A 23941-nucleotide genomic window follows, 5' to 3' on the forward strand; every position below is an offset into this window, starting at 1 on the left:
ACTTGCAGTTTTGCTTACACCAAAATTTCTTCCCTGGGGCCTGGAATAGCTTGAATCTATCCATGTGAGGGGTGTGCGGCTAGATATTGACTATTATCCTAACTATTGTCTGACTGACCCCAGTGTCCTGCATTTTCTCCAGCACCAGAGAAAACTTTTGCAATGGTTTGGTAGGCTTGATTCCATCTTGCTTAGATTGAGGGCAAAAATCAGAAGTATTTTATCTACTCTCCTCCATAAATTAGCCCAGACATTCATCACATTAAGGATGGGATTTGGGGACACCCAAATTCTCACAGCTTTATGGAATGCCTTAAGACTTTGATCAAGCTTCCCTTGTGGCTCAGAAGGTAAAGAATCTGCTGCAATGCAGGAGACACAGGTTTGACTCCTGGTCAGGAAGATCCACTGGAGAAGGGAATGGCTACACACTCCAGTATTCTTTCCTGGGAACTCCATGGACAAAGGGGCCTGGTGGGCTAATAGTTCATGAGTCTCAGAGTCAGACTCAACTGGGCAACTAACACAAAGACTTTGATCAGCCTTGTTATGAAGTGGCCACTTTAGCATCAGATGGAGTTATGTCCCTACAAGATGCTTAATCATCAGCTGGTATTTGAATCATCTGAGGCTTACTTGAGTCCCCCAATCAGTTTTGTCAAACTAGTTATTAGCCTCCCTTTTTTATGAAGAAGCAACACGATAATCTTTTAAGATTAGTTTTCTAAAGAAGACAAAGTCTTGCACATCACCCACCATAACTACTCCTCTTATTAAGATGGATGCTGGATGAATTTGTACAATGCTACAAATTTCTGTCAGAAATAATTACTTTTGTTTTTACTTTTTTTCAAGTTTCATTAAGATATAACTGATATAAAACATTATGTAAGTTTAAGATGTTCAACATGATGATTTAATAAACATATATTATGAAATGATTACCACAATATGGTTAATTAACATACCCATCATCTCATCTCAAATAATTACCCTCTTGTATGTGTGGAGAAAATATTTAATAACTACTCTCTAAGCAACAACTGAAATTTTGTATCCTTTAACCAATGTCTCATTTCCCTCCCGTTTAGCCCTTGGCCACCACCATTTCATTAACATTTAAGTAATATTATGCAGTATTTGTCTCCCCTATATGACTAATTTCTTTTAGCATGATACTCTGGTCCATCCATTTTGTCTAAAATGGCAGAATTTTCTTCTTTTATGGTTGAATAATATTCCATTTCTTTATCCATCAATCTGTTGATGGACATGTAGATTAAGAAACATGTTGTGGCATGTTTTAATGCCACAACCCAACCCACTCAGTCACCTACCCCACCTACCACACAAAGGTTCTAGCACTGATACTTAAACTGTCTCACAAACATCCCTCTCACTGTAAGACAATATTCTACCTTATATTTCCCCTTGTTTTATGTACTGTGCCCCTTAGCACTATTTTGCTAAGAAGTATTTTAGCAATTTTGGCTGGACTATACAACTAGATGAATTGCAAATTATGTAAAGTTTAAAAAATCCTGAATGGCTTCTAAAATGCAGCAAAATGGTGGGTCCTACTGTCTCTCAGGATGGTAGAGAAAGATCAGCAGAATCTACAATGTCAGGGCAAGTCCTCTCTCAGACAAAAGAGAAGTTTATCCCTTTTTGAAGCTCCCTGCCATCACCAATCTTTTCCAGCCTAAACTCCAAATAAACATTTAGCTCCACTGAAGGTTTAAATGTGCCCAAAGTAGTGTAAAGTCAGAGGATTCAGAATTGTGACATCAATTATCTAACATTGCCCTTTATAGAAAAAAAGAATAAACCTCAGTATTTACAAACAATGTTGGCTCACCTAAACAGTCCCTCATTGCTTAAGTCTGTTCATGATTCCATTACTTCCCTTCTTTTTCAGCATCTCCTTCTCCCTCATAACAGTATTCCATGCTATCCTTTCAAATAAAGTTCCACTTTGAATTTAATTTTACATCTAGAAAAACTTTCCTCTGCCCAGATTTTTGCTGACTCCACTCTGGAGAAGGATGAAGTATGGCCCTACAGTTGGTGAAATCAATGGTGTGTCTTGAGTCACTTTCAGTCTTTTCCAACCAACAATAGCCATGGCTATTTTTTCTCCCTAGAATACATGGAGGCAAACATACCTTACTTTCCAGACCTGTTGTGTCTTACATCCATGTCATAACTATCCTGTCTGCCACTCTAATTTTGTTCCCAACATCTACTTTGGGCTCTACTCCTCAATACTTATGACCATTCTATTCCCAAATATTTTCCAAAGAACCTATCCATCTCTTCCATTGAATTATGGCTTCTGGACATTCATTAGAATATGGCTTCACCTGTAGCTTTGCTTTTGGAAATATTCCTTTTCCCATAAATATCTCAAAGGAATTCTTGCCCTTGTAATACTCAGGACTTCCCCCAAAAGATAATAATTCTAAGTTAGATTGTATAATGTAAAGAACTATTGATCCAAAGCATATTCATTTGAAAAAGACAGAAATTTAAAGGAGTTAAGTAAAAAGAGAGAAAACCTGATTCTTCTTCTTTCTTTATTAATAGTTCTAATTTCTTCAGCTATTCAGTGAACTTTAGAATCATTTGGGAGTACTTGTATAAAAGAACCTTATTATTAACTTGCACTAGTAACCTTATTTGATCACTCTACTTTGGAAATATGGCTAGGGTGGTTTGGAATTCCATCAATGAAAATCAGGCATAGGTTCATCAAAGGAAAAATGTTTGTTTTTTCTCACAGAAATGAAATGTTAATCTCTTGGGAACACTTGTTTCTTTTAATTAACTTAAATTCATATTTTCATCCAGAGTTAAGTGATACATTCTCCTTCCTTTATTTCTCTCCAGCATTTCATTCTCTCACAGTCTTCCTTTTCATAAGGAAAAAATTTTAAATACATGTTATCACACTGGGGAGATCGGGAGATATGCTTAATAGCAGGTACACTTGCACCCTTCCAGGCAGTGTGTGAATTTCTGTGAATACAAAGATAAGCAAAATCCAAACCCTGCTTCGTGAAAAGCTCACTATTTAGAGAAGCAGATATCTATAACCATTTTATACTCAGTGGGGTTAGTACTGACACTGAGTTTTAAATTAAGTGTTGAAACAATTAAGACAAGTAAGTAAGGGAACAGTTAACTTTGCTGAGGATATATTCAAAGGTGTCATAGAAATTAATTTGTAAATAGTGCATAAATACGAAAGGTGGTTTGCAATAGGACATATCTTGGCCCACTACTGCTCAAGATTGGCCATTATACTTGAGGTATGACCGATGTTAGAAGGAACCATCAGCTAGATGTTGTCGGGACAGAAAGTAAAACACAAGTAGAAGCAGAATCTCAAAGAGGCTGTTGGCAACTCCAGCTTGGGCCAAGTGTCTGAATCAAGTCAATTGAGGCAGAGTTGGAACATTCCTGCAGTTGAATCTGGAAACAAAACATAAAAAGGGTAATAACAAAGCAATATTGTTACATGGCTGTCAGGACTACCACAGGCAGATGGGTACCAACCATCCAACTGAGAAATAGCTTAGTGTTTTTCCAAAAACTTTGTGACAGGAGGAGGATGGGACCAGATCACCTGTTTACTCAAGATGCAAATCCTCTAAGAAGTCATCTGCAGCCCGGAACATCTGCTTCAGTGCAGAGAGGATCAGAATGTCCTTTAAAGGGTCCATCTCCCTCTCTGAAGCATAGTTTTCAACCACCAATATTCTAGAAAGAGGAATGCCTAGTCTCCTGTTGGCATTCTGTATCTGTGGAAAAAAGAATTTAATAAATGTAAGTCTTATATCTAAAATTTGACTGAATTTAAACATAATTTAAGAAAGAAACAGTAAACACAATGGCTTAATATTATTTTCTGAATATAATTATAATTCAGATTATTATTTTAAAGTAGGGTATTAACTTCAATCAACCAGCCAATTGATCCATTTCTTCATTTACCTGTGAATATGCAGTGTGAGCATGCACACACACACACAAAATATAAAACTATTACAATTCTATCTAGTTGCAAAAAGTATTCTTTACCTGGCTTTGAGAAATCATAGCCTTATTCATCTTTAAGAAGTTGTCTTGAAGAACTTCATTGCAATTTTTCACTTTAGTAAGTAATGCTACTTGTGCTACACCTATATCAAGTAGATAAATCAGTTATTTTATATCATAAACAGCAGTGTATCAACAAGGTAATTAAATATGTGTGAAAATAGTACTCTGTAAGGTAAATTTAAGATCAGGAGAATGCAACATCCCCAAGAAATCTAAATATGGGACCTGAAGTTCTTCTAATGGGAGAAACTATTTCTTCCAACATGAGAGACAATTTCTAAATGGAGTTAAAATTATACTAAACTGCAATCAGCTACTATCCCATTCAAACAGTGTGTTTTAAATTGGTCAGGGGGGGAAAGTGGTTGCTGGATCTTGAAGACTAAAGGACCCCACGAAAGAGAGAAAGCAAGGAGAGTTGTGTGAGAGCATCTGTGAATGTGAAGTACACTGATTTCACAGTTCTGCTAAGGACCTTGCCTTTTCCCTAAAACCATAGAGATCAAGGTAAATAATAACTGGCTGTAACTGAATCAAAGGTCTACTTTACTAACAGCTATTTCCCCAAGAAGGACAGAGGGATATCTCTACAGACCCCAAGGACATAAAAAGAATGAGAAGATGCTATGAACAAGTCTACATTCATAAATTTGACAACTTAGGTGAAATAGAATGAAACTATACACTACAAACTACACTACAGCTCATCTAATATGAAATAGATCATTTTAATAGCTCTAAAACTATTTTCAAATTGAACTTATGGTTTTAAAAATCCCTGAAAAAGAAATCTCCAGGGCCAGATGGTTTTATTGGAGAATTCTACCAAACATTAAAAAAAAAAAAAAAACACCTCTACACAATCCCTTCCAGAAAATGAAAGGGGAAAGAGTACTTCCCAACTCATTTTATAATACCTATATTACCTGAGACTAAACTCTGACAAACACTACAGAAATTAAAAAAACAGAACAAAACTACAGACCAATATCCCTCATAAATATAGATGCCAAATTTCTTAATAAAATATTATCAACTAAGATTCAGCAATATATAAAAGGAATTATGTACCATGAACACATGAGTTTTGTGTTATGGAGACAAAGTTGGCTCAAGATTCAAAGTCAGTCAATATGATCCATGATATAAACAGACTACAGAGGGAAACAATTCCCATGATCATATCAATCTATAGAGAAAAACCATTTGGCAAAATTCAATAGCCATTCATGCTTTAAAAAAAAATTATCAGAGAAGTTGGAATAGAGAAGAACTTCTTCAACTTAATAAAGAACAGCTATTAAAAACTATAATGACATTAATTGACATTAAGGTGGTGAAACATTGAATCTCTTCTCCTAAGTTCCGAAACAAAACAAGGGTATTTGTTCTCATCACTATTCAACTGAAAGTACTAGCCAGGATGGTAAGATAAGTAAAAATAAATAAAACACATACAAGTTAAGAAAGAAGAAATAAAATTGTCCCCATTTGAGATGACATGAAATCCTAAGAATTTAATGATGAAAAAAAATCTTCCTAGAACTAATAAACAATCAACATCCCATTAAGACTTTTTTTGTAGAAATATACAAAATAACTCTAAAATTCCTACAGAAATGTAAAGGAACTAGAATAGATAAAATAATTTTGACAAGTAAGAAAAAAGTGGAAGGAATTATTTTACCCACTTTAAGACCTATAGTTTTTATTATTATATAACCACAGTGATAAAGACTGTGTGATGTTGGTAGAGGAATGAACATATAGATCAAGGGAACAGAATAGAGACCCAGAAATAGATGCACAGAAGTAAGGACAATGGATTTTTGATAATGGTACAAAAGCAATACAATTGAGAAATGACAGTTTTTTCAACAAATGGTCCTGGAGCAACTGAATATCCATAGGAAAAATAAAATAAATCTTGACCTACATTTCACATCCTACACAAAAAGTGACTCAAAACTAATTACATATTTAAATGTAAAATATAAGACTATAAAACTTCTAGAAGAAAACAGAAAAAAAAAAAAAACGAGACTTAAAGCTTGGTGAAGGATTTTAGACACAAAATGAAAAGAATGATCCTTAAAAGAAAAAATTGACAAATAGGAGTTCACCAAAATTTTTAATATTGTGTTTGCGAAAGGCTCTGCTAAGATACTGAAAAGGCAGCTGAGCACTGGGAGAAACTATTTGCAAACCATATATCTGACAATTGAATCATATCTAGGATTTACGGATCTTTTAAAACTCAACAGTAAAAAAAAACCAAAGTGTACAAATAGAAAATAGGTCAAAGACATGAAGAGATCCTTTACTGAAGAAGGCATATACAAGTAAATAAGTACATTAAAAGATGGTCAATTTAACTCGTCATTAAAGTGAAGTCCCTCAGCCGTGTCCAGCTGTTTGCGACCCCATGGACTGTAGCCTGCCAGGCTCCTCCATCCATGGGATTTTCCAGGCAAGAATACTGGAGTGGGTTGCTATTTCCTTCTCCAGGGGATCTTCCTGACTCAGGGATTGAACCCACGTCTCCTGCATTGCAGGCAGACTCTTTACCAGCTGAACCATCATTCAGTTCAGTTCAGTTCAGTCGCTCAGTCGTGTCCGACTCTTTGCGACCCCATGAATCGCAGCACGCCAGGCCTCCCTGTCCATCACCAACTCCTGGAGTTTACTCAAACTCATGCCCATCAAGTCAGTGATGCCATCCAGCCATCTCATCCTCTGTCGACCCCTTCTCCTCCTGCCCCCAATCCCTTCTGCCCCCAACCCCTCCCAGCATCAGGGTCTTTTCCAATGAGTCAGCTCTTTGCGTGAGCCACCATTAGGGCAATGCCAATTAAGACCATGGCAAACTATCACTATATACCTACTAGAAGAGTTAAATTTTTTTTTAAAAAAAGCAATAATGGCAAATACTAGCAAGAATCCAGAAAATCTAGATCTCTCATATATTGTAAAATTATAAAATGTGCAGTAATCCTTAATAGTGGTTTGGCGTTTTCTTTAAAAAAATAAACACAGAGTTAGCATAGGACCCAGCAATCACACTTTGGGGGAATGATCCCAGAAGAAATAAAACTTACACCCACACAAAAACCTGCACACTAATATTCAAAGGAGCTTTATGTGCAAGAGCCAAAAAACAGAAGTAATCAAAAAGTCCTTTGATAAAGAACGGTTAAAACAACTATGGAATATCTATACCATGAATTAGTACTCAGCAATAAACAGAAATGAACAACTGATATACAAAACAACTTTTATGGAATTCAAAGGATATTAGACTGAGTGAAGAAAGCCAGCCTCACATCAGACATACTGTTGAGATTCTAGTTGTATAACATTCTCAAAATTTATGGAGATGAAGAGAAGATTAATCGCTGTCAAAAATTAAGGATGGTGAGGATTGGGAGGTACCATGACAAAGACTTTTATGGCGATGGAATAGTTCTGTATGTAGTGGTAGTTACTCGAATCTACACATGTAACAAAATAACAGAGCTATAACACACATTATGAGTGTTGTATCTCCTGGTTTTAATCTTTCTGGTCTAGTCACCTAATATAGGGAGGTAACTCCTCTATCTAGCCATAGGAAAATCACACATGATGAAAAAATTACAGCCATTCTAGTCTTTAAGGATTTCAGTAAAGCCTTTGAATGATCTCTATCTGCTATTGCCACCAACCAAACCGGGACTCTAAAAATTGGAAGAAGGGGACATGGGGCCTTGGTGTATTCTTTTTGCAATTTTCTGTGAATGTATCTTTATTTCAAAGTAAAAATGTTTTGATGAATACAGTGAAACTCACCACAGTTTATTACTTCTTTTTGAATTTGCTTGAACTTCACCATCATTTTAGAGGAGAGATTGTCCATAGAGTTGATATCAAAGACAAAAGCTACACAGTGAATCCTGTCTTTCAGTGATGGAGAGGTGATGAAAGTAGGATGCTTGGGTGTAATTGGTTTATGGGGGCTAAACTGTTTTAGAAATATAAGGTAACATTAGAGAGTCTCTGATGAATTCTTTCAGATACAATTCATGTTTCAAGCATGATCTCCACTAACCTCCAACACAAAACTTCCCTTCTCCCAGATACTCCTGCCCCAGATTAGTTCATAGCATTCTTTCATACTTCCTCTCCACTGTTAGCATGGTATCATTATATAAAAAAAATACAACCCACTTCATTGCTTTGGCAAAAAAAAAAATTATAATTACAACTTAATTAATTATTAATGGAAATATTTCAGAAAAGTACAAACAATGTTATTTGTTATTTTAAAAAGCAACTTCAAATCTCAGTCTCTTCAAATCTCAAAGCACAATTGAGGAAAAGGAAATCACTGCTTAGAAATTGAGGCTAATTTTATTGCACCCAATATCTGAAAGAAAGGTGACAATAATGGTTAACTTTCTGAGAACTTAGAGTTTATCTTTTCATTTAATCTACTTAGCCACCTATGAGATCAGCATTATTATTCTACATTTCACACATAAAAAAAACCAAAACTCACAGAGACAAGCATGTAACTTACTTATGGGTACACATCTAATTGGTGGCAGAGCCAGCCTTTGAAATCAAGTATTTAGGCTGTATTAAGTAGTGAAGCCTGCTTACCTTCAGTATAACATCACATATCAACAAAGAGTAGTCGTTTCAATACTTTGTCCAAGTGTTTATAAAAGTGCAAGAGATTATATTACTCCTTTCCTATTTTTAGAATCATTGCAAAGAGTAATATAAACACAGTTCCTCCTGACCTTTTCCTGGAAGCTATATGAGTAAAATCTTGCCTCTTGGTTATATTTCTTAATGCTGTAGAAAATAAGAGAAGTTATCTGCTTTCTTTACATAAATATTTTTTAATTTAAAATACAGTAATTTTGGTTGGTGTTGAAACCACTTTATAAAAATTGAAAATGCATGTGATAAAACATCAGTGAAAAGCATTGCTGAAAATGATTTGAAATGTTCTACACTCTGAAGGGTTCTTACCTCATATCTGTCTGGCACACACCCTTTTAAGATGTGGGGTATGTCATCCACACATAAGCCTACTCCTTCATTCTCATCCAGCCCCATGGAGTCACACAACATAAATGGCAGAGATTGGCCATTTTTTCCATCTTTAATAGAATATATCCTGTACTGTAAAACAAAACACAGCAATATAAAAGTTCACTCTTCAACTAGCCTTTAAGATGTAATAAGAAGAAGAAAAACTCATTAATACTTTTACTGTGGTCCTCAAACATTTTGGCTTCAAGATCAACTAAGTTTCTTAAAAATTATTGAGGATCCCAAAGATATTTTATTCATGTGGGTCTTGTCTATTTATGTGCAACATACTAGAAATAAAAACAAAAATTTTTAATAGTTTTTAAATTATTTAAAAATATAATATGAACCTGTTATATATTAAACTAACAATTTTAGAAAAAAACTATTTTCAAAAAATTATAGAAAAGAGTGGGATTGATTTACCTTTTGCAATTCTCTTTAATGTCTGAATCAATAGAAAACAGCAAGATTCTCATAGTTGCCTCTGCATTCAATCTGTTGTGATATATTGTTTTGGTTGAAGTATATGAAAAAATCTGACCTCACATATACAGGTAGTAGGCAAGGAGGGAGTATTTAATTTAACAGCTTTTAGAGAATATGGACATTGCTCATTAATAATACATCAAAGCTGAACAAGTGATAATTCCATAAAGATTACCTGCAATGTGAAATCTGTGATGCTTTCAAACTATGACATTAAGTTTGTTGATCTATTTTACACTTTGAATATATTTTTTATCCATCCTTGATTTTGTAACTTGATGCATTGGTCATTTGAAAGTATTGGTTCACTGGCTTATCTGGACCTTCCAAATATTGGCACATTTCATTTTACAACATTAAAATATCATATTTGTTAATGCCATCATTAATCTCATTAAATAAGTCTTTAAGTTCTTAAGTTTTCAAGCTCAAAGTTTTCAAGCTTCCTCATGTTCTTTTTCTTTAGCTCAAATGTTATCTTTGACAACAAACACTATGGGTTGTTATCCTTGAAGTGATACCTTCATTTCGTGCATTTTTCCCCAAAATGTCTACCAAATATCCAAGTATAAATAAGAAAGTCTTTCAGTTGTCTTTTCAATCATATATGATGTTCCATGAGAAAATTTCAGCTTACAACCACTATATTTTGACATGCATTAGGAGCACTTTGCATGCAGAATCTGCCTGCAGTGCAGGAGACCTGGGTTCGATCCCTGGGTTGGGAAGATCCCTTGGAGAAGGAAAAGACTACCTACTCCAGTATTCTGGCCTGGAGAATTCCATGGACAGTCCATGGGGTCACAAAGAGTCAGAAACAACTGAGGAACTTTCACTTTAACTTTTCACTTTAACAAAGCTTCTTTTCTAGACACACTCTATCTGATCCCAAGACTATTTTTTTAGGATAACTCTGAAAAAATTTCATTTATTGGTCAAATACACTTTCAACATAGACTCAACTATGGAAGATTTGGGAAGAATCACAAAGAAAAGGGCTTCTCAGAGACACCAGACAATACTCAGTTCTTTCAGCACAAACCAGGAAGTAGAGAATTCCTCTGTAACCTATTGTCATTTGTGATGGAGTCAAAGCACCCATGGCTTCATAAAAATGCCTAGAGCAATTCTACTGGAGATTTTAATCTAAGTGAATGGGGTTTATTGGTACCTCAACATGAAAGAAATTACATGGAGCATTAGAGTTAGATAATATTCAATACATTGTAAAATTTCAAGATCAATAGGCAACATTCATATTTCCAATAACCATTAACCTGTTTTATTTACAGCTTCAATTTTTCAGAAAGAAGGGTCTCTGAGCAATAAAGTATTCCATTTCCTTCACAAATATGCTGTCCTGTTTTCCTTTAATGTATATAGTATTTACATTCTAATTGGAGTTCAGGATCTAATACATCTTCCCTTAAAGCAGCACATCTTTGGAGTTTTCAACATACAAAGAAGACAGAAATTCTGTCCTGATGAGTACCACTATTGCAGCATGTCTCACACTGAATAGTATTTACTTGATTATTATCTACATTGGTCTCTGAGCTCCCTGATTAAAGGGACTGTAGTGTTATTTGCATTTAGGTCTCTATTACAACACAATATTTAGCAAACAAAAACATTTCAATCAATGCTTAATGTACTGAATTGCTGTTGCAGAATCTTGCTCCTGAGGCTAGGCCCATATATCATAATAAAGCCACTGAAGCAGATAGAGAATAGCCAGCATCCAGAAATAAGATGTGATTCTTAAAAGTATTAGAAAATGCTTTCAGTTATTAAATATGACATAAAACTAAAATCAGCTATAACTGTCTTATGCTAAATTTTGCATTGACAATGTACGACATATTCTCTATCACAAGATAACAATATTGGACTTTAGCAATCATAGAAAAACACAGCTTGATTTTGACATTTTCTATTAATTTGCTTTATTCTTTTTGTTTGATTATATAATATTGACAAGCATAGAATGGAAGTTTCTAAATAAATATTGCACTATAAATCAAAGATCTTTAGCATAACAGTTTTAAAAATAGTATTAGTACTTATTTCCTTAAATATATTTATTTACAAATAAGACAGTCTTTATAGGAGCATTGGTAAACTGATTTACCCCATGAAGGTTTTGCTTCTCATGATCATTTTCTATTAAATGATCTCATATAATGCAAAAGTGTTGCAATACATAATTTTCATTATTTTATTACAAAAAAAAGAGAAAATAATTTCAACCCAAGGCAAAACCATGTGGGACATGAGTAAATATATAAATATCAAATAAAATGGACAAAGATTTCTACAAAGTTTTTAAACATTTATTATTTTTTTGCAAATACCAAAAAGCATTCTTCTTAAAACTGCTCATATCCATAAAAATGGAAAGCTTCTCTGTCTAATATAACTCATGTGGGCAATTCTGATTCCATTTTTATTCCTGTTTTACATTTGATTTAGCATTTAATTGTTCACAGATTAGGAGGTTAAGCTATAGAGAGAAAATGCCAAAGAAATTAACAAACCTCATAATTGTAACTTATAAAACAAAATCCTCAGGAAATCCTGAAATAACTTACCTGGTCAGTAATGCTGGTGACATCAGATCCCACTATGGCTTGGCGAGTCAAATGGCCTTGGAAAATGGACTTCACTGAATTGAAAAAACTGGACTTTCCAGACCCAACTGGACCCAGCAAGAGAATACGGATTTCCGAAACCAAGTTTGCAAAGGGACTGTAGGCTCTGACGTCTGCTAGGAGACTATTTCTGTGCCTGGAAAACTGCAGTAGTTAAATACAACAGCCAAACTTCCATAAGGAACAGTATAATTCTGCTGAGCTTTTCTTCCTGCTAAAAAGCATGTTTTAACACTTATTTATTATTCTGATATTAGCATCTTCTTTCATATAACTTGAAAGGGTCTAAGGTTATACATTCTGTGCTTGAAGAAAATGTACTTATCTACATCTGACTAAGTTAAACTAACCAGCAACCAAATCATTTCTAAACTATTAGCCTTAGACCCCATAAGTATAATAAGAAATAATAACAACACTGAAAGTAAATTTTCAGTAACAATGTTACATTAAGGGGAAACAAAAATAAAATATATGCAATGCAGGTGTTTGTCTATAAAGTGGGGAGGGGGGACTTTGTTTTTAAAATTTTCTGAGGTTCTCTGAAAACTTGATTCTCAAAACAAGGATTCAGAGGAATTATCTAAAATAGTCATCTCAACTCTGGAAAACTTTGAATCTAGCAGGACCATAGTGAAACATGAAGTCAAACTGCCATGAGGTGGATCTTAAAAATTTCAGCTGGTAGTGGTTTTGTTTTTGTTGCTGTTCTAAATTGTCTTCAACACATTAAGTCAGGACCACTGATTTTTATCACTCCAAGTAACATGGTTTTTAATCTCACCGTCAGTGCCATTTATACAGTTGATCTAAATGAAATGAGTAATAGATAGTTCAAGAAACTAACTTACTGTGTGGCTCTTGTTATCCTGTTTATGTAGCCTGTCTCATCCTTAATTCCTAAAAGAAATAAACATGGCATAACAATTTTTAAGCTTGTCTGATTAAATGTGACCAAGTCTAACTTCTAAATAGGGCATTGAGTCTTTTTGCATAACCCAGCTGAGCTGTTTGGTCAGGAATTAGGGTTGGCAGCATAATGAGATTAAGAGGAGCTAAAAGTATCTTCTTTGTAAAAGTCACTCTGCAAACTCATATAATTATGCCTAGGAGTCCCAGGGCTGACTCAAAAGGTGTCACGTGTCAAAATAGTGAGGCTTCTGTCTCCGTCTCCATCTCTTCACTCATACTTCTCAACTTACTTTGATCAAAGCTGCCTATACTTTCTGGGTGATAACCCCATAACCTTTATGCCTTCCAGTTTTCATTTTGGAGGTTATTAAAAAATTTGTGGTATGAAATTCACTTGTCTTTTTTTTTCTTGTTCTTGTAGATTAATTATGAGCTACCAAACACAAAGACTAGAATCAGAACATAGTAGTGTACAAAATAACATACCTTCAACTCGAAAAACTTCACATTCTAAATATGGGGAGTCTGAGTCAGATTTTCCTCTTAATTCCGCCTCTAAAAACATAATTCCTCCTTTTTTGCTGAAATTTGAGTCAGATTTTGCTCTTAATTTTTCCTTTAAAGATCTAGGTATATTAATGCATCTTTTGCTGAAATTTAGAGATAAAAACTTATTGTCATAACTAGAGAAATTAAATATCAGGCTCTTACTATTACTTGTCACTGTTGAATTTAAAAATACAGATTTCATTTCCATTGTTTCATCCTTTTGAAGTGAAAAAAAGAAGGAAGCATCTGGCTCTATAAAACTTTTAGACTGTTCAGAACTATGCCCAAGCATAAAGATACCAAAAATACTGTCGGAATGATAAATCACTGTGATAGTGGATCCTTGACATCTGCACCTATTCTGCATTTCTGCAATGTCATCTCCATGGACACTAGACTTATAAAGAAGTCTCAGAGAAACATTTCCGAGCAGCTTTTGAAAACTTCTTTCCTCATTCCACGTCAATCGGGTTGTCACTGCCATTGTTCTGTTTCTAGTAGGAAAAAAATTTAATAGTTTCAGAGAGCAGTACAGTATTGTGATTTCTGCTATACTAGTTTCAGTGAGTTCTTTATTCGCTGACCCAATTAAAGCATGTTATTTGGATCTGGAGTGTAAAGAACTATATACACAAACATATGTATATACATGTACATATATATTATATATTTTAATATATATAACATTAATGGGTAGATATGAAAAATAGATAATTTAGACATTTAAATATCATTAATTTTTTTTAAGTCATTAGGAAAAACAAACTAGAGACTGGGTTTTAAAAGTAGAGAAAAATTAATGAATTAGAGCAGAGATTATCACACTTTTTCTTAGTAACACATAGTAAAAATTTTAGGATTTGTGGATAATATGGTTTCTACCAAGTTACTCAACTTTGCCAGCATAAGGCAAAAACAGCCATAGACAAAGCTCACGACAGGGTTCAAATAGAAACTTTTTCACAAAAATAGATGGCTGGAATGAGGGCATATTTTACCAATCCATGAATTTGATGATAGAAGTGAGAAATTAACTCAGAAAACAGTGCACAAAGAAAGAAATTGAAACATGAGAGGATTTAATAGGTAGGAAAGTGCATGATGGCTAGAACATTAGCCATCATGCCAATCCTTTCAATAAGAACAATTAAAAACAAGGATAACTGTGATATAGATATATTTGAAAGCATTGGAGAGAAAACAAAGCAGTAAAGAATTATGTTATTGGCTAAGGTTTGGAAAAGAAGTGAATACAGAGAGGTAAACTTGGCATTGATGCATCTGTCAAATTAAGAAGATACTAAGAAATTCTTTAAACCAGGCTTAAACAGTACATGAACCATGAACTTCCAGATGTTCAAGCTGGATTTAGAAAAGGCAGAGGAACCAGAGATCAAATTGCCAACATCTGCTGGATCATCAAAAAAGGAAGAAAGTTCCAGAAAACATCTACTTCTGCTTTATTGACTATGCCAAAGCCTTTGACTGTGTGGATCACAACAAACTGTGGAAAATTCTTAAAGAGGTGGGAATACCAGACCATCTTACTTGCCTTATGGCAGAAAGTGAAGAAGAACTAAAAAGTCTCTTGATGAAAGTGAAAGAGGAGAGTGAAAAAGTTGGCTTAAAATTCTCAATTCAGAAAACAAAGATCATGGCATCTGGTCCATCACTGGTAAATAGATGGGGAAACAATGGAAACAGTGAGAGACTTTATTTTTTTGAGCTCCAAAATCACTGCAGATGGTGAATACAGTCATGAAATTAAAAGATGCTTGCTCCTTGAAAGAAATTCACTATAAACATATGAAAAAATGTTCAACAGTTCTAGTGACAAGAAACTGTAAATTAAACAACAATGGGATATCATTTCACATCAAACAAAAGTTCTAGTGACAAGAAACTGTAAATTAAACAACAATGGGATATCATTTCACATCAAACAAAAGTTCAGTGAAAGAGATGACCAGGATATAGAAACTCAAGAATATTTACATTGTCCTGATGGGCATGCATCATTTTGGAAACAATGTGCATAGCATCATTGTTTATGGTGATGTTAGAAGATTGGATGTACAAATTTTGGCATATTCATAAAAGGAAATACTAAAGAGCATTGAAGTAACTGAATTAGACCTATTTGTCTCAATTCGGATAAATCTCAAAGAATTCACATTGACTGGAAAGAAACACGTGGAGAATGAGAATCTTAGTATGATATCATAAATAAACTGTTAATTTACAAAGCAATACTAGAGGTCATTTAAATACACACATATATACAGTACTTTCTCAGAAATAAATAAATAAATAAATACACACATATATACAGTAAAAGAGCATAAAAACAAGCATGACAATAATTTATGACAAAGTCTAGATACAATTTCTCTCTAGGAAGTAAGGGAAGTGAAGAAAATATAAGAGAGACTCATCAATAATTTCAGTGAGATCTGTAATGCCTTGAAGTTGTCAAGAAAACAAAACTATTCTTATTAATAAAGCAAATCACTTAAAAAACCAGAACTGCGTAAGATTACAATAGAGTTTATGTATTCTCTGTATTCCCTGTATTTGAAATATTCATTAAAAAACAAAACCAACAAAAGAGAAAAGCATGATCTTACTAGGGATTTCACTTGAAACTCTTCTTCAAAGAAAGAAAAACAGGCAAATTTCTTTGCCCACAACTAAGAAACATTGGATGGCAGCAAGTCACTTACCAGCTTTTCAGAATGGGACAAGGATTAATGGAGTGTTAAGTGCTCTGTCACACTTATGGACTAGCCAGAGTTTGGAGACCAAAGGTTCTGTTGAGATCAGTGGCTTCCTGTTCCTGAGAAAGGAAAGTGAAACCCCAAGCAGCAAAGGAGCAGGAAACAGCAAGCCAACTGCTGTTAAGTTTCTTTTTCCCTAGAGAAGAAAGAGAACAAGAAAAAAGAAAGAGAGATCTGCTCAGCACAAGAAAAAGGTGCAAAGATGTTTGGTCCCTCAGTAGCCCACATCTAAGCATGCATGAAATGTAATTATTAATAAGAAATTACAATAAAACTAATAGTTTAAAATTTTTTTGTCCATTTAACTGTCTATTTGGCACTGATCTATGGGACTACATACATTTTCCTAGTTTCTTCAATCTTATACAGTAAACTTTACTAGCATCCATATTTCTCAAAGTATGAAAATGAAACTTAAAGACATTCAGAGACTTCACCCAAAGTGATTGAACTGCTAAGAGTAGTGCAGTCAGCTGGTATTCCAAACCCAGACTCTCTGCACTGGAACAAAGAGATTACAATTTGGCTTTTCCTGAATGCCTATGTAAGGCAGTGAGCAGCCTCTTTTCCCATTTACCAGTTCATTCATTCAGCATGGACTCAGATCCTGGAAAGCAAAATGCTGAGTAAGATAAAACCTCCGCCCTCAGAGACCGTGCCTTGTACTCAGGAAGGCAGGCAGGTAAACCGACAGCTTTGTTAGCGTGCCAAGGGCTACAGGAGGAATAAGAACGAGATTGTCTGGGGACCAGGATAATGGTGGCCTCACGCTACTAGTCGTAAGTGAAGTGAAGCTAAGTCGCTCAGTCGTATCCAACTCTTTGCGACCCTGTGGACTGTAGCCTACCAGGTTCCTCCATCCATGAACTCTCCAGGCAAAAATACTGGAGTGGGTAGCCATTTCCTTCTCCAGAGACTCCTCCTGACCCAGGGATTGAACCCAGCTCTCCCACATTGCAGACAGACACTTTACCCTCTGAGCCACCAAAGAAGCCCTACTAGTCTTAGAGCACTAGTAAAATACTTGCTAAAAGATCGAAGTTTAGGTTGAGACAGGAATTACAAGGAAGAAGCGAGGCAACAGAGAGTGCAGTGTTATGAGACCTCCAATTATTTTAGTCTGTCTGGAGTGGAGTGACATCAGATTGGCAGGCAACAAGGCTAGGGAGGTGATCAGGGTTTTAAAGTGTTAGTCGCTCAGTAGGGTCTAACTCTTTGCAACGCCATGGACTGTAGTCAACCAGGCTCCTCTGTCCACTGAATTGTCCAGGCAAGAATACTGGAGTGGGTAGCCATTCCCTTCTCCAGGGGATCTTCCCAACCCAGGCACTGAACCCAGGTCTCCTGCATTGTAGGCAAACTCTTTACCATCTGAGCCACCAGGGAAGCACGGGGTTCTAAAAAGTCTTATTTAACTTGAATTTTTTTCAGAAAGACAACATTCACACTCTGAAAGCAGGAGGTGACACAATCAAAACTGAATGTCTTAGAAACAAAAGTTCTTCTGTTGTTTCTTGCTTTGTAACAAATACCATAAATTTGGAGATTTTGAAACAACTCACATTTATTATCATACAGTTTCCATGGATCAGGAGACCAGCATGGCTCAACTGGATTCTCTCCTCAGCGTCTCTCACTAAGGTGTTGGCCAGCGTTGGTCTCCTCTTCCTCTGGAAAAGCTCTTTCAGGTAATGGCAGAATTCAGTTCTGAGAAAGTGTAACACTCAGCTCCCCTATTCTTTGCCAGTCTGAGGCCACTCTCAGCTCCAAAAGGTTGCTCCCAGTTTCTTGCCAATGGTCTTCTCACTCATCAGGGGCTTACATGACATGGTGGTAACAGAATCCTCCAGGCCAGCAGCAGAATCTCTCTCATGTCAAATCTCCTTCAGAAAAAGCCCCTTTCTTTTAAGGGTTTACCTGATTGTATGGAGCCCACCCATTGAAGATAATCTCTATTTTAAAGCCAAGAAATTAATCATGGAAGTGACAGTCCATCATTTTCAGATCTCTCTTGCACTCAAAGGGAGTCAGTTACACAATGATATAGGTCAGAGGGGGCCAGCATAGATTTCTGACTATCACTAAGAATAAGACTGAGATAAAACTGACCACTTTTTTGCCTTTTCTTTTTTTTTTTAATATTTATTTGGCTAAACCAGGGTTTAGTTTCAGCACACAGGATCTTCTGTCTTTGTTGTGGGATTTAGGATCTGTAGTTACAGCACGTGATCTCTTAGTTACAGTATATAGGATCTAGTTGACTGACCAGGGATCGAACCCAAACATCCTGCATTGAGAGTGGGGAGTCAGCCACTGGACCACCCGGGAAGTCCCTCCATTTATTTATTTATTTATTCAATCATCTATCCATTCATCTGTTGTTTGTTTGTTTGTTTTTAAGTATAACTGACTTAAAATACTATGTTAGTTTCACTACATAGTGATTCACTATTTTTGCAGATTATATTCCATTATAGATTATTACTAGATAAAGAGTATAATTCCTTGTGCTATACAGTAAATCCTTGTTGTGTATCTATTTTATGTATAGCAGTTTGTATCCATTAATCCCTAACTCTACTTTGTCCACCTTCCCATCCCTCTCCTCTCTGGTACCACAAGCTTATTTTCTATGTCTGTGAGTCTGTTTCTGTTTTGTATATAGTTTTATTTTTTAGGTTCCACATATAAGTGTTGGACTTTCCTGGTAGCTCTGCAGGTAAAAAATCTGCCTGCAATGCAGGAAACACAGGAGATATGAGTTTGATCCCTGGGTTGGGAAGATCCCTTGGAGAAGGAAATGGCAAATTACTCCAATATTCTTGCCTGGGAAATCCCATGGACAGAGAAGACTGGCGGGCTACAGTCCATACAGTCACAAAAGGGTCAGACACGAGTTAGGGACTAAACAACAACACCACCAGAAACTACTATAATGCAAGTCAACTACACTTCAGAAAAAAAAAAAAAAAGTTAATCAAACAGGGGGAAAAAACACAATTTCCAGTTCTGCCTAGAGTAAGAATCTAAATTTAAGACTCAGGCCTTTAAAGACTCAAATGGCCAAAGATTTTTGTCAACTGAGTTATTCCTGTAGCTGAATAGTGGACCAGCTCTAAAAGCAACAGGCATCCCCAACACTGAGTGTAGCCAGGAAAACCAGAGAGCCACAGCTCTTCTCGAGGAACAGAAAGGTATGGCCATGCCTTCCTTCTCCTTTGTTCTTCTGCAGCCCCTTTTTGGTACAGACTCAGGTTAGAGTCAGACATGCCTGCAGCAACTGAGCATGCTCACATGCTCTTGAGATAGTACTGAGAAGTACTGTCTTGCCTTGAACATTTTGGTTTCCCTCCACTCTACTTAATTTGCTTCCTCCTCTAATAGTTCCTTCCTTCTCCATTTTCTGCCTCCTCAGCATTTTTCCTTCCTTGATTTTCTTTCTGCTCCTCTGTGGTTTGTATCCAATTCTGCTTATTTTTCCTTAGCCGCTTAATGTATATTTGAAGAATGAATTAAATGAAATAGATGCATGACAATTTAGAAACTCCCAAGATTAAAGAAGAACCCAGTCATGATTGCTGTGGCCTGTTTTCTAAAGGGAAGATAGAGCATATTTAAAGAAAAATATCTTTTTGAGAAAATAAAAATAATAAAAATAAATATTTTTCTATGATTTAAGAATTTCCTTTCCTTATGATTAAATATAAAACTACATATTGATTGATTTCTCATTATTCTGCACTGTAGATGAATAGTGAATGGATTTAAACATGATAGTCAAACTCAGGAAGAACTCTACAAAGTTTATGTAATTTCAGATTTGGGGCTACCACAAACTATGGTATGATAAATGATCAATTTTATAAATTTTACTATAAGTACATTTAACATTTTTATTATTAAATGAAGAAGAATGTTCTACAATAAAATTTTCACAGTAATCATGAGCATAAAATAGAGGTATATTTAAAAGAAGCCTAAGTTTTCATTCTTCCAACTCATGTGTAAATCATCATTTTCTTTAAATCAATTTGTTCATTTCTGAATCCCACTGCCAGAGTGTCAGGAATTTATGCTCTGGCATTTGGGGGAACTCTCCATTTTTAGAATTGGACCAAGGACTTTGAATCCAGAAGCAGGACAATGTATGTCCTAAAGCAGTTAGGGCATGTGTCCTAAGCAAACTATTCCAATAACAGGAGCTTGACTGGGCCCCTTCTCCCTTGACTCCTGGACAAGTTTACTTCCAGTTTCCCTGTTGATATCCGTGTAACACATTGCTGTTCTTTAAGTCAATGAGAGCTGACTACTGTTGCTTATAAAAAAGGAACCCTAACAAACCTGCATTTACTTCTCTATCAACACTCTCACATCCTGGATGATTTGATTCATTCTCATACTTTATTTTTCTTTTTTAAAAGTGTATAGTACAATTAGTGTTTTTAATTGCAAAATGGTTAATTTACAAGGTTATATTAGTATCAAGTGTACAGAATCAAATGATTCAATTATACAAATATATATAATATATTCTTTTTCAGATTTTTGTCCATTATAGGTTATTATAAGATACTGAGCATAGTTCCCTATGCTATACAGATCTTTGTTGTTTTATCTATTTTTGTATACAGTAGTTTGTATCTGTTAATCCCAAACTTCTCATTTATCCCTCCCTCCCCCACCTTTCCCCTTTGGCAACAATAAGATTGTTTTCTGTGTCTGTGAGTCTGCTTGTGTTTCTGCACAAAATGATTCCGTCCTTCAGAGCCTTCTGGAAGTCGGGCCGATGGACAGGCTGATGAGTCCCTCGATCCAGCTTCTGAGCTCCACCTCCTCCTGAGGGTCATGTTCCTACAGGAGGCAGTTCTTGACCTCTGCCAGAGAGCCTATAGATGGGCCCCTTGTTGAACTGCATGGAGCTCAGGGCTGGTGGAGGGCCACTGCAAGACAGTGTGGACAGAGACCCACTGCCAGGCTGTCAGAAATGCTGGCTAAAGAAGTGGACTGGATGCTCCACCCCCACTGCTGATTCAATGGAACCACTTTGAAGCGGGGGTGGGGAAAGAACGAACCTAAGTAACCGTGAACTTCCAGTTATTCAAGCTGGTTTTAGAAAAGGCAGAGGAACCAGAGATCAAATTGCCAGTATACTCTGGGTCATCAAAAAAGCAAGAGAGTTCCAGAAAAACATCTATTTCTGCTTTATTGACTACACCAAAGCCTTCGACTGTGTGGATCACAATAAACTGTAGAAAATTCTGAAAGAGATGGGAATACCAGACCACCTGACCTGCCTCTTGAAAAACCTATATGCAGGTCAGGAAGCAACAGTTAGAACTGGACATGGAACAACAGACTGGTTCCAAATAGGAAAAGGAGTACGTCAAGACTGTATATTTAACTTATTTAACTTATATGCAGAGTACTTCATGAGAAACACTGGGCTGGAAGAAGCACAGCTGGAATCAAGATTGCCGGGAGAAATATCAATAACCTCAGATATGCAGATGACACCACCCTTATGGCAGAAAGTGAAGAGGAACTAAAAAGCCTCTTGATGAAAGTGAAAGAGGAGAGTGGAAAATTTGGCTTAAAGCTCAACATTCAGAAGACTAAGATCATAGCATCTGGTCCCATGACCTCATGGGAAATAGATGGGGAGACAGTGGAAACAGTGTCAGACTTTATTTTCGGGGCCTCCAAAATCACTGGAGATGGTGACTGCAGCCATGAAATTAAAAGATACTTTCTCATTGGAAGGAAAGTTATGACCAGACTAGACAGCATATTAAAAAGCAGAGACATTACTTTGCCAACAAAGGTCCATCTAGTCAAAGCTATGGTTTTTCCAATGGTCATGTATGGATGTGAGAGTTGGACTGTGAAGAAAGCTGAGAGCTGAAAAATTGATGTTTTTGAACTGTGGTATTGGAGAAGACTCTTGAGAGTCCCTTGGACTGCAAGGAGATCCAAACAGTCCATCCTAAAGGAGATCAGTCCTGGGTGTTTATTGGAAGGACTGATGCTGAAGCTGAAACTCCAGTACTTTGGCCACCTCATGCGCAGAGTTGACTCATTGGAAAAGACCCTGATGCTGGGAGGGATTGGGGGCAGGAGGAGAAGGGGATGACAGAGGATGAGATGATTGGATGGCATCACTGACTCGATGGGCATGAGTTTGAGTAACCTCTAGGAGTTGGTGATGGACAGGGAGGCCTGGCGTGCTGCAATTCATGGGGTCGCAAAGAGTCAGACACGGCTGAGCGACTGAACTGAACTGAAGTAACGGCAAAAAACAGTACTTTGACTAATACTCTAACACTAAAGATGAAAGCAACTGTAATGTTCCATTGTATATATGTACCACAACTTCTGTATGCATTTATCTGTGGATGAATATCTAGGTTGCTTCCATGTCCTGGCTATGTAAATAATGCTACTATCTGTGAGGACCTGGAGGGGTGGGATGTGGAGAGTGAGGCTCCAGAGGGAGGATTTAAAAAAAGTAAAACTCTCACTGTTTGCAGATGACAAGATACTATACATAGAAAACCCTAAAGATGCCAGCAGAAGATAAATTACTAGAGCTAACCATTAAATATACTGAAGTCCTGGATATCTAACTAATACACAGAAATCCTTTGTATTCTGACACACTAGTAATGAAAAACCAGAAAGAGAAATTGAGGAAACAATCCCATTCACCACTGAAACAAGAAGAACAAACTATCTAGGAATAAATCTACCTAAAAAGACAAAAGACCTGTATGCAGAAAACTATGACACTGATCCATCCATGCTAGTGCTCTGTCATGTCTGACTCTTTGTGACCCCATGGACTTAGCCTGCCAGGTTCCTCTGTCCATGGGATTTCTCAGGCAATACTGAAGTGGGTTTCCATTTCCTCCTCCAGGCCATCTTCCCAACCCAGGGATCAAACCCACATCTCCTGTGTTTCCTGCATTGCAAGTAGATTCTTTACCTGAGCCATTGGGGAAGCCCTGACTGATGAAAGAAATCAAACATGATACAAACAGATGGAGAGATATACCATGTTCCTGGATTGAAAGACCCAATGTTGTGAAAATGACTATACTAACCAAAGCAATTCACAGATTCAGTGCAATCCCTATCAAACTACCAATGGTATTTTTCACAGAACTAGAACAAAAAATTTCACAATTTGTATGGAAACACAAAAGACCCTGAATGGCCAAAGCAATCTTGAAAAAGAAGAATGAGCTGGAAGAATCAACTTGCTTGACTTCAGACTATACTATAAAGGTATGGTCATCAAGACAGTATGGTACTGGCACAAAAACAGAAATATAGACCAAGGGAATAAGATAGAAAGCCCAGCAATAAACCCATGCACCT

General features: G+C 36.2%; 1 protein-coding gene across 1 annotated transcript; it reads right to left on the bottom strand.

The window, feature by feature from the left end:
• Nucleotides 1–2559: 2559 nt before the first annotated feature.
• IFI44L (interferon induced protein 44 like) lies at nt 2560–16620 on the bottom strand. Its single transcript, XM_043878507.1, has 9 exons — nt 16511–16620; nt 13725–14281; nt 13178–13226; nt 12267–12462; nt 9124–9276; nt 7933–8104; nt 4084–4184; nt 3629–3803; nt 2560–3474 (listed from the first exon to the last, which is right to left on the bottom strand). The coding sequence occupies exons 2-8, from the start codon at nt 14269–14271 to the stop codon at nt 3633–3635; spliced, it is 1389 nt and encodes a 462-aa protein (XP_043734442.1). The 5' UTR covers nt 14272–14281; nt 16511–16620; the 3' UTR covers nt 2560–3474; nt 3629–3632.
• Nucleotides 16621–23941: the final 7321 nt, after the last annotated feature.

This window comes from Cervus elaphus, chromosome 20 (assembly GCF_910594005.1).
Source record: "Cervus elaphus chromosome 20, mCerEla1.1, whole genome shotgun sequence".
NCBI classification, from domain to species: domain Eukaryota; kingdom Metazoa; phylum Chordata; class Mammalia; order Artiodactyla; family Cervidae; genus Cervus; species Cervus elaphus.

Coding starts and splice junctions, on each gene's coding strand:
- IFI44L (XM_043878507.1), bottom strand. CDS start 14,271: ATGGCAGTGACAACCCGATTGACGTGGAATGAGGAAAGAAGTTTTCAA. Junction 13,227..13,724: donor TGAAGTTTTTCGAGTTGAAG/GTATGTTATTTT, acceptor TATTTCTTTTAG/GAATTAAGGATGAGACAGGC. Junction 3,804..4,083: donor CTATGATTTCTCAAAGCCAG/GTAAAGAATACT, acceptor TTTTTTCCACAG/ATACAGAATGCCAACAGGAG.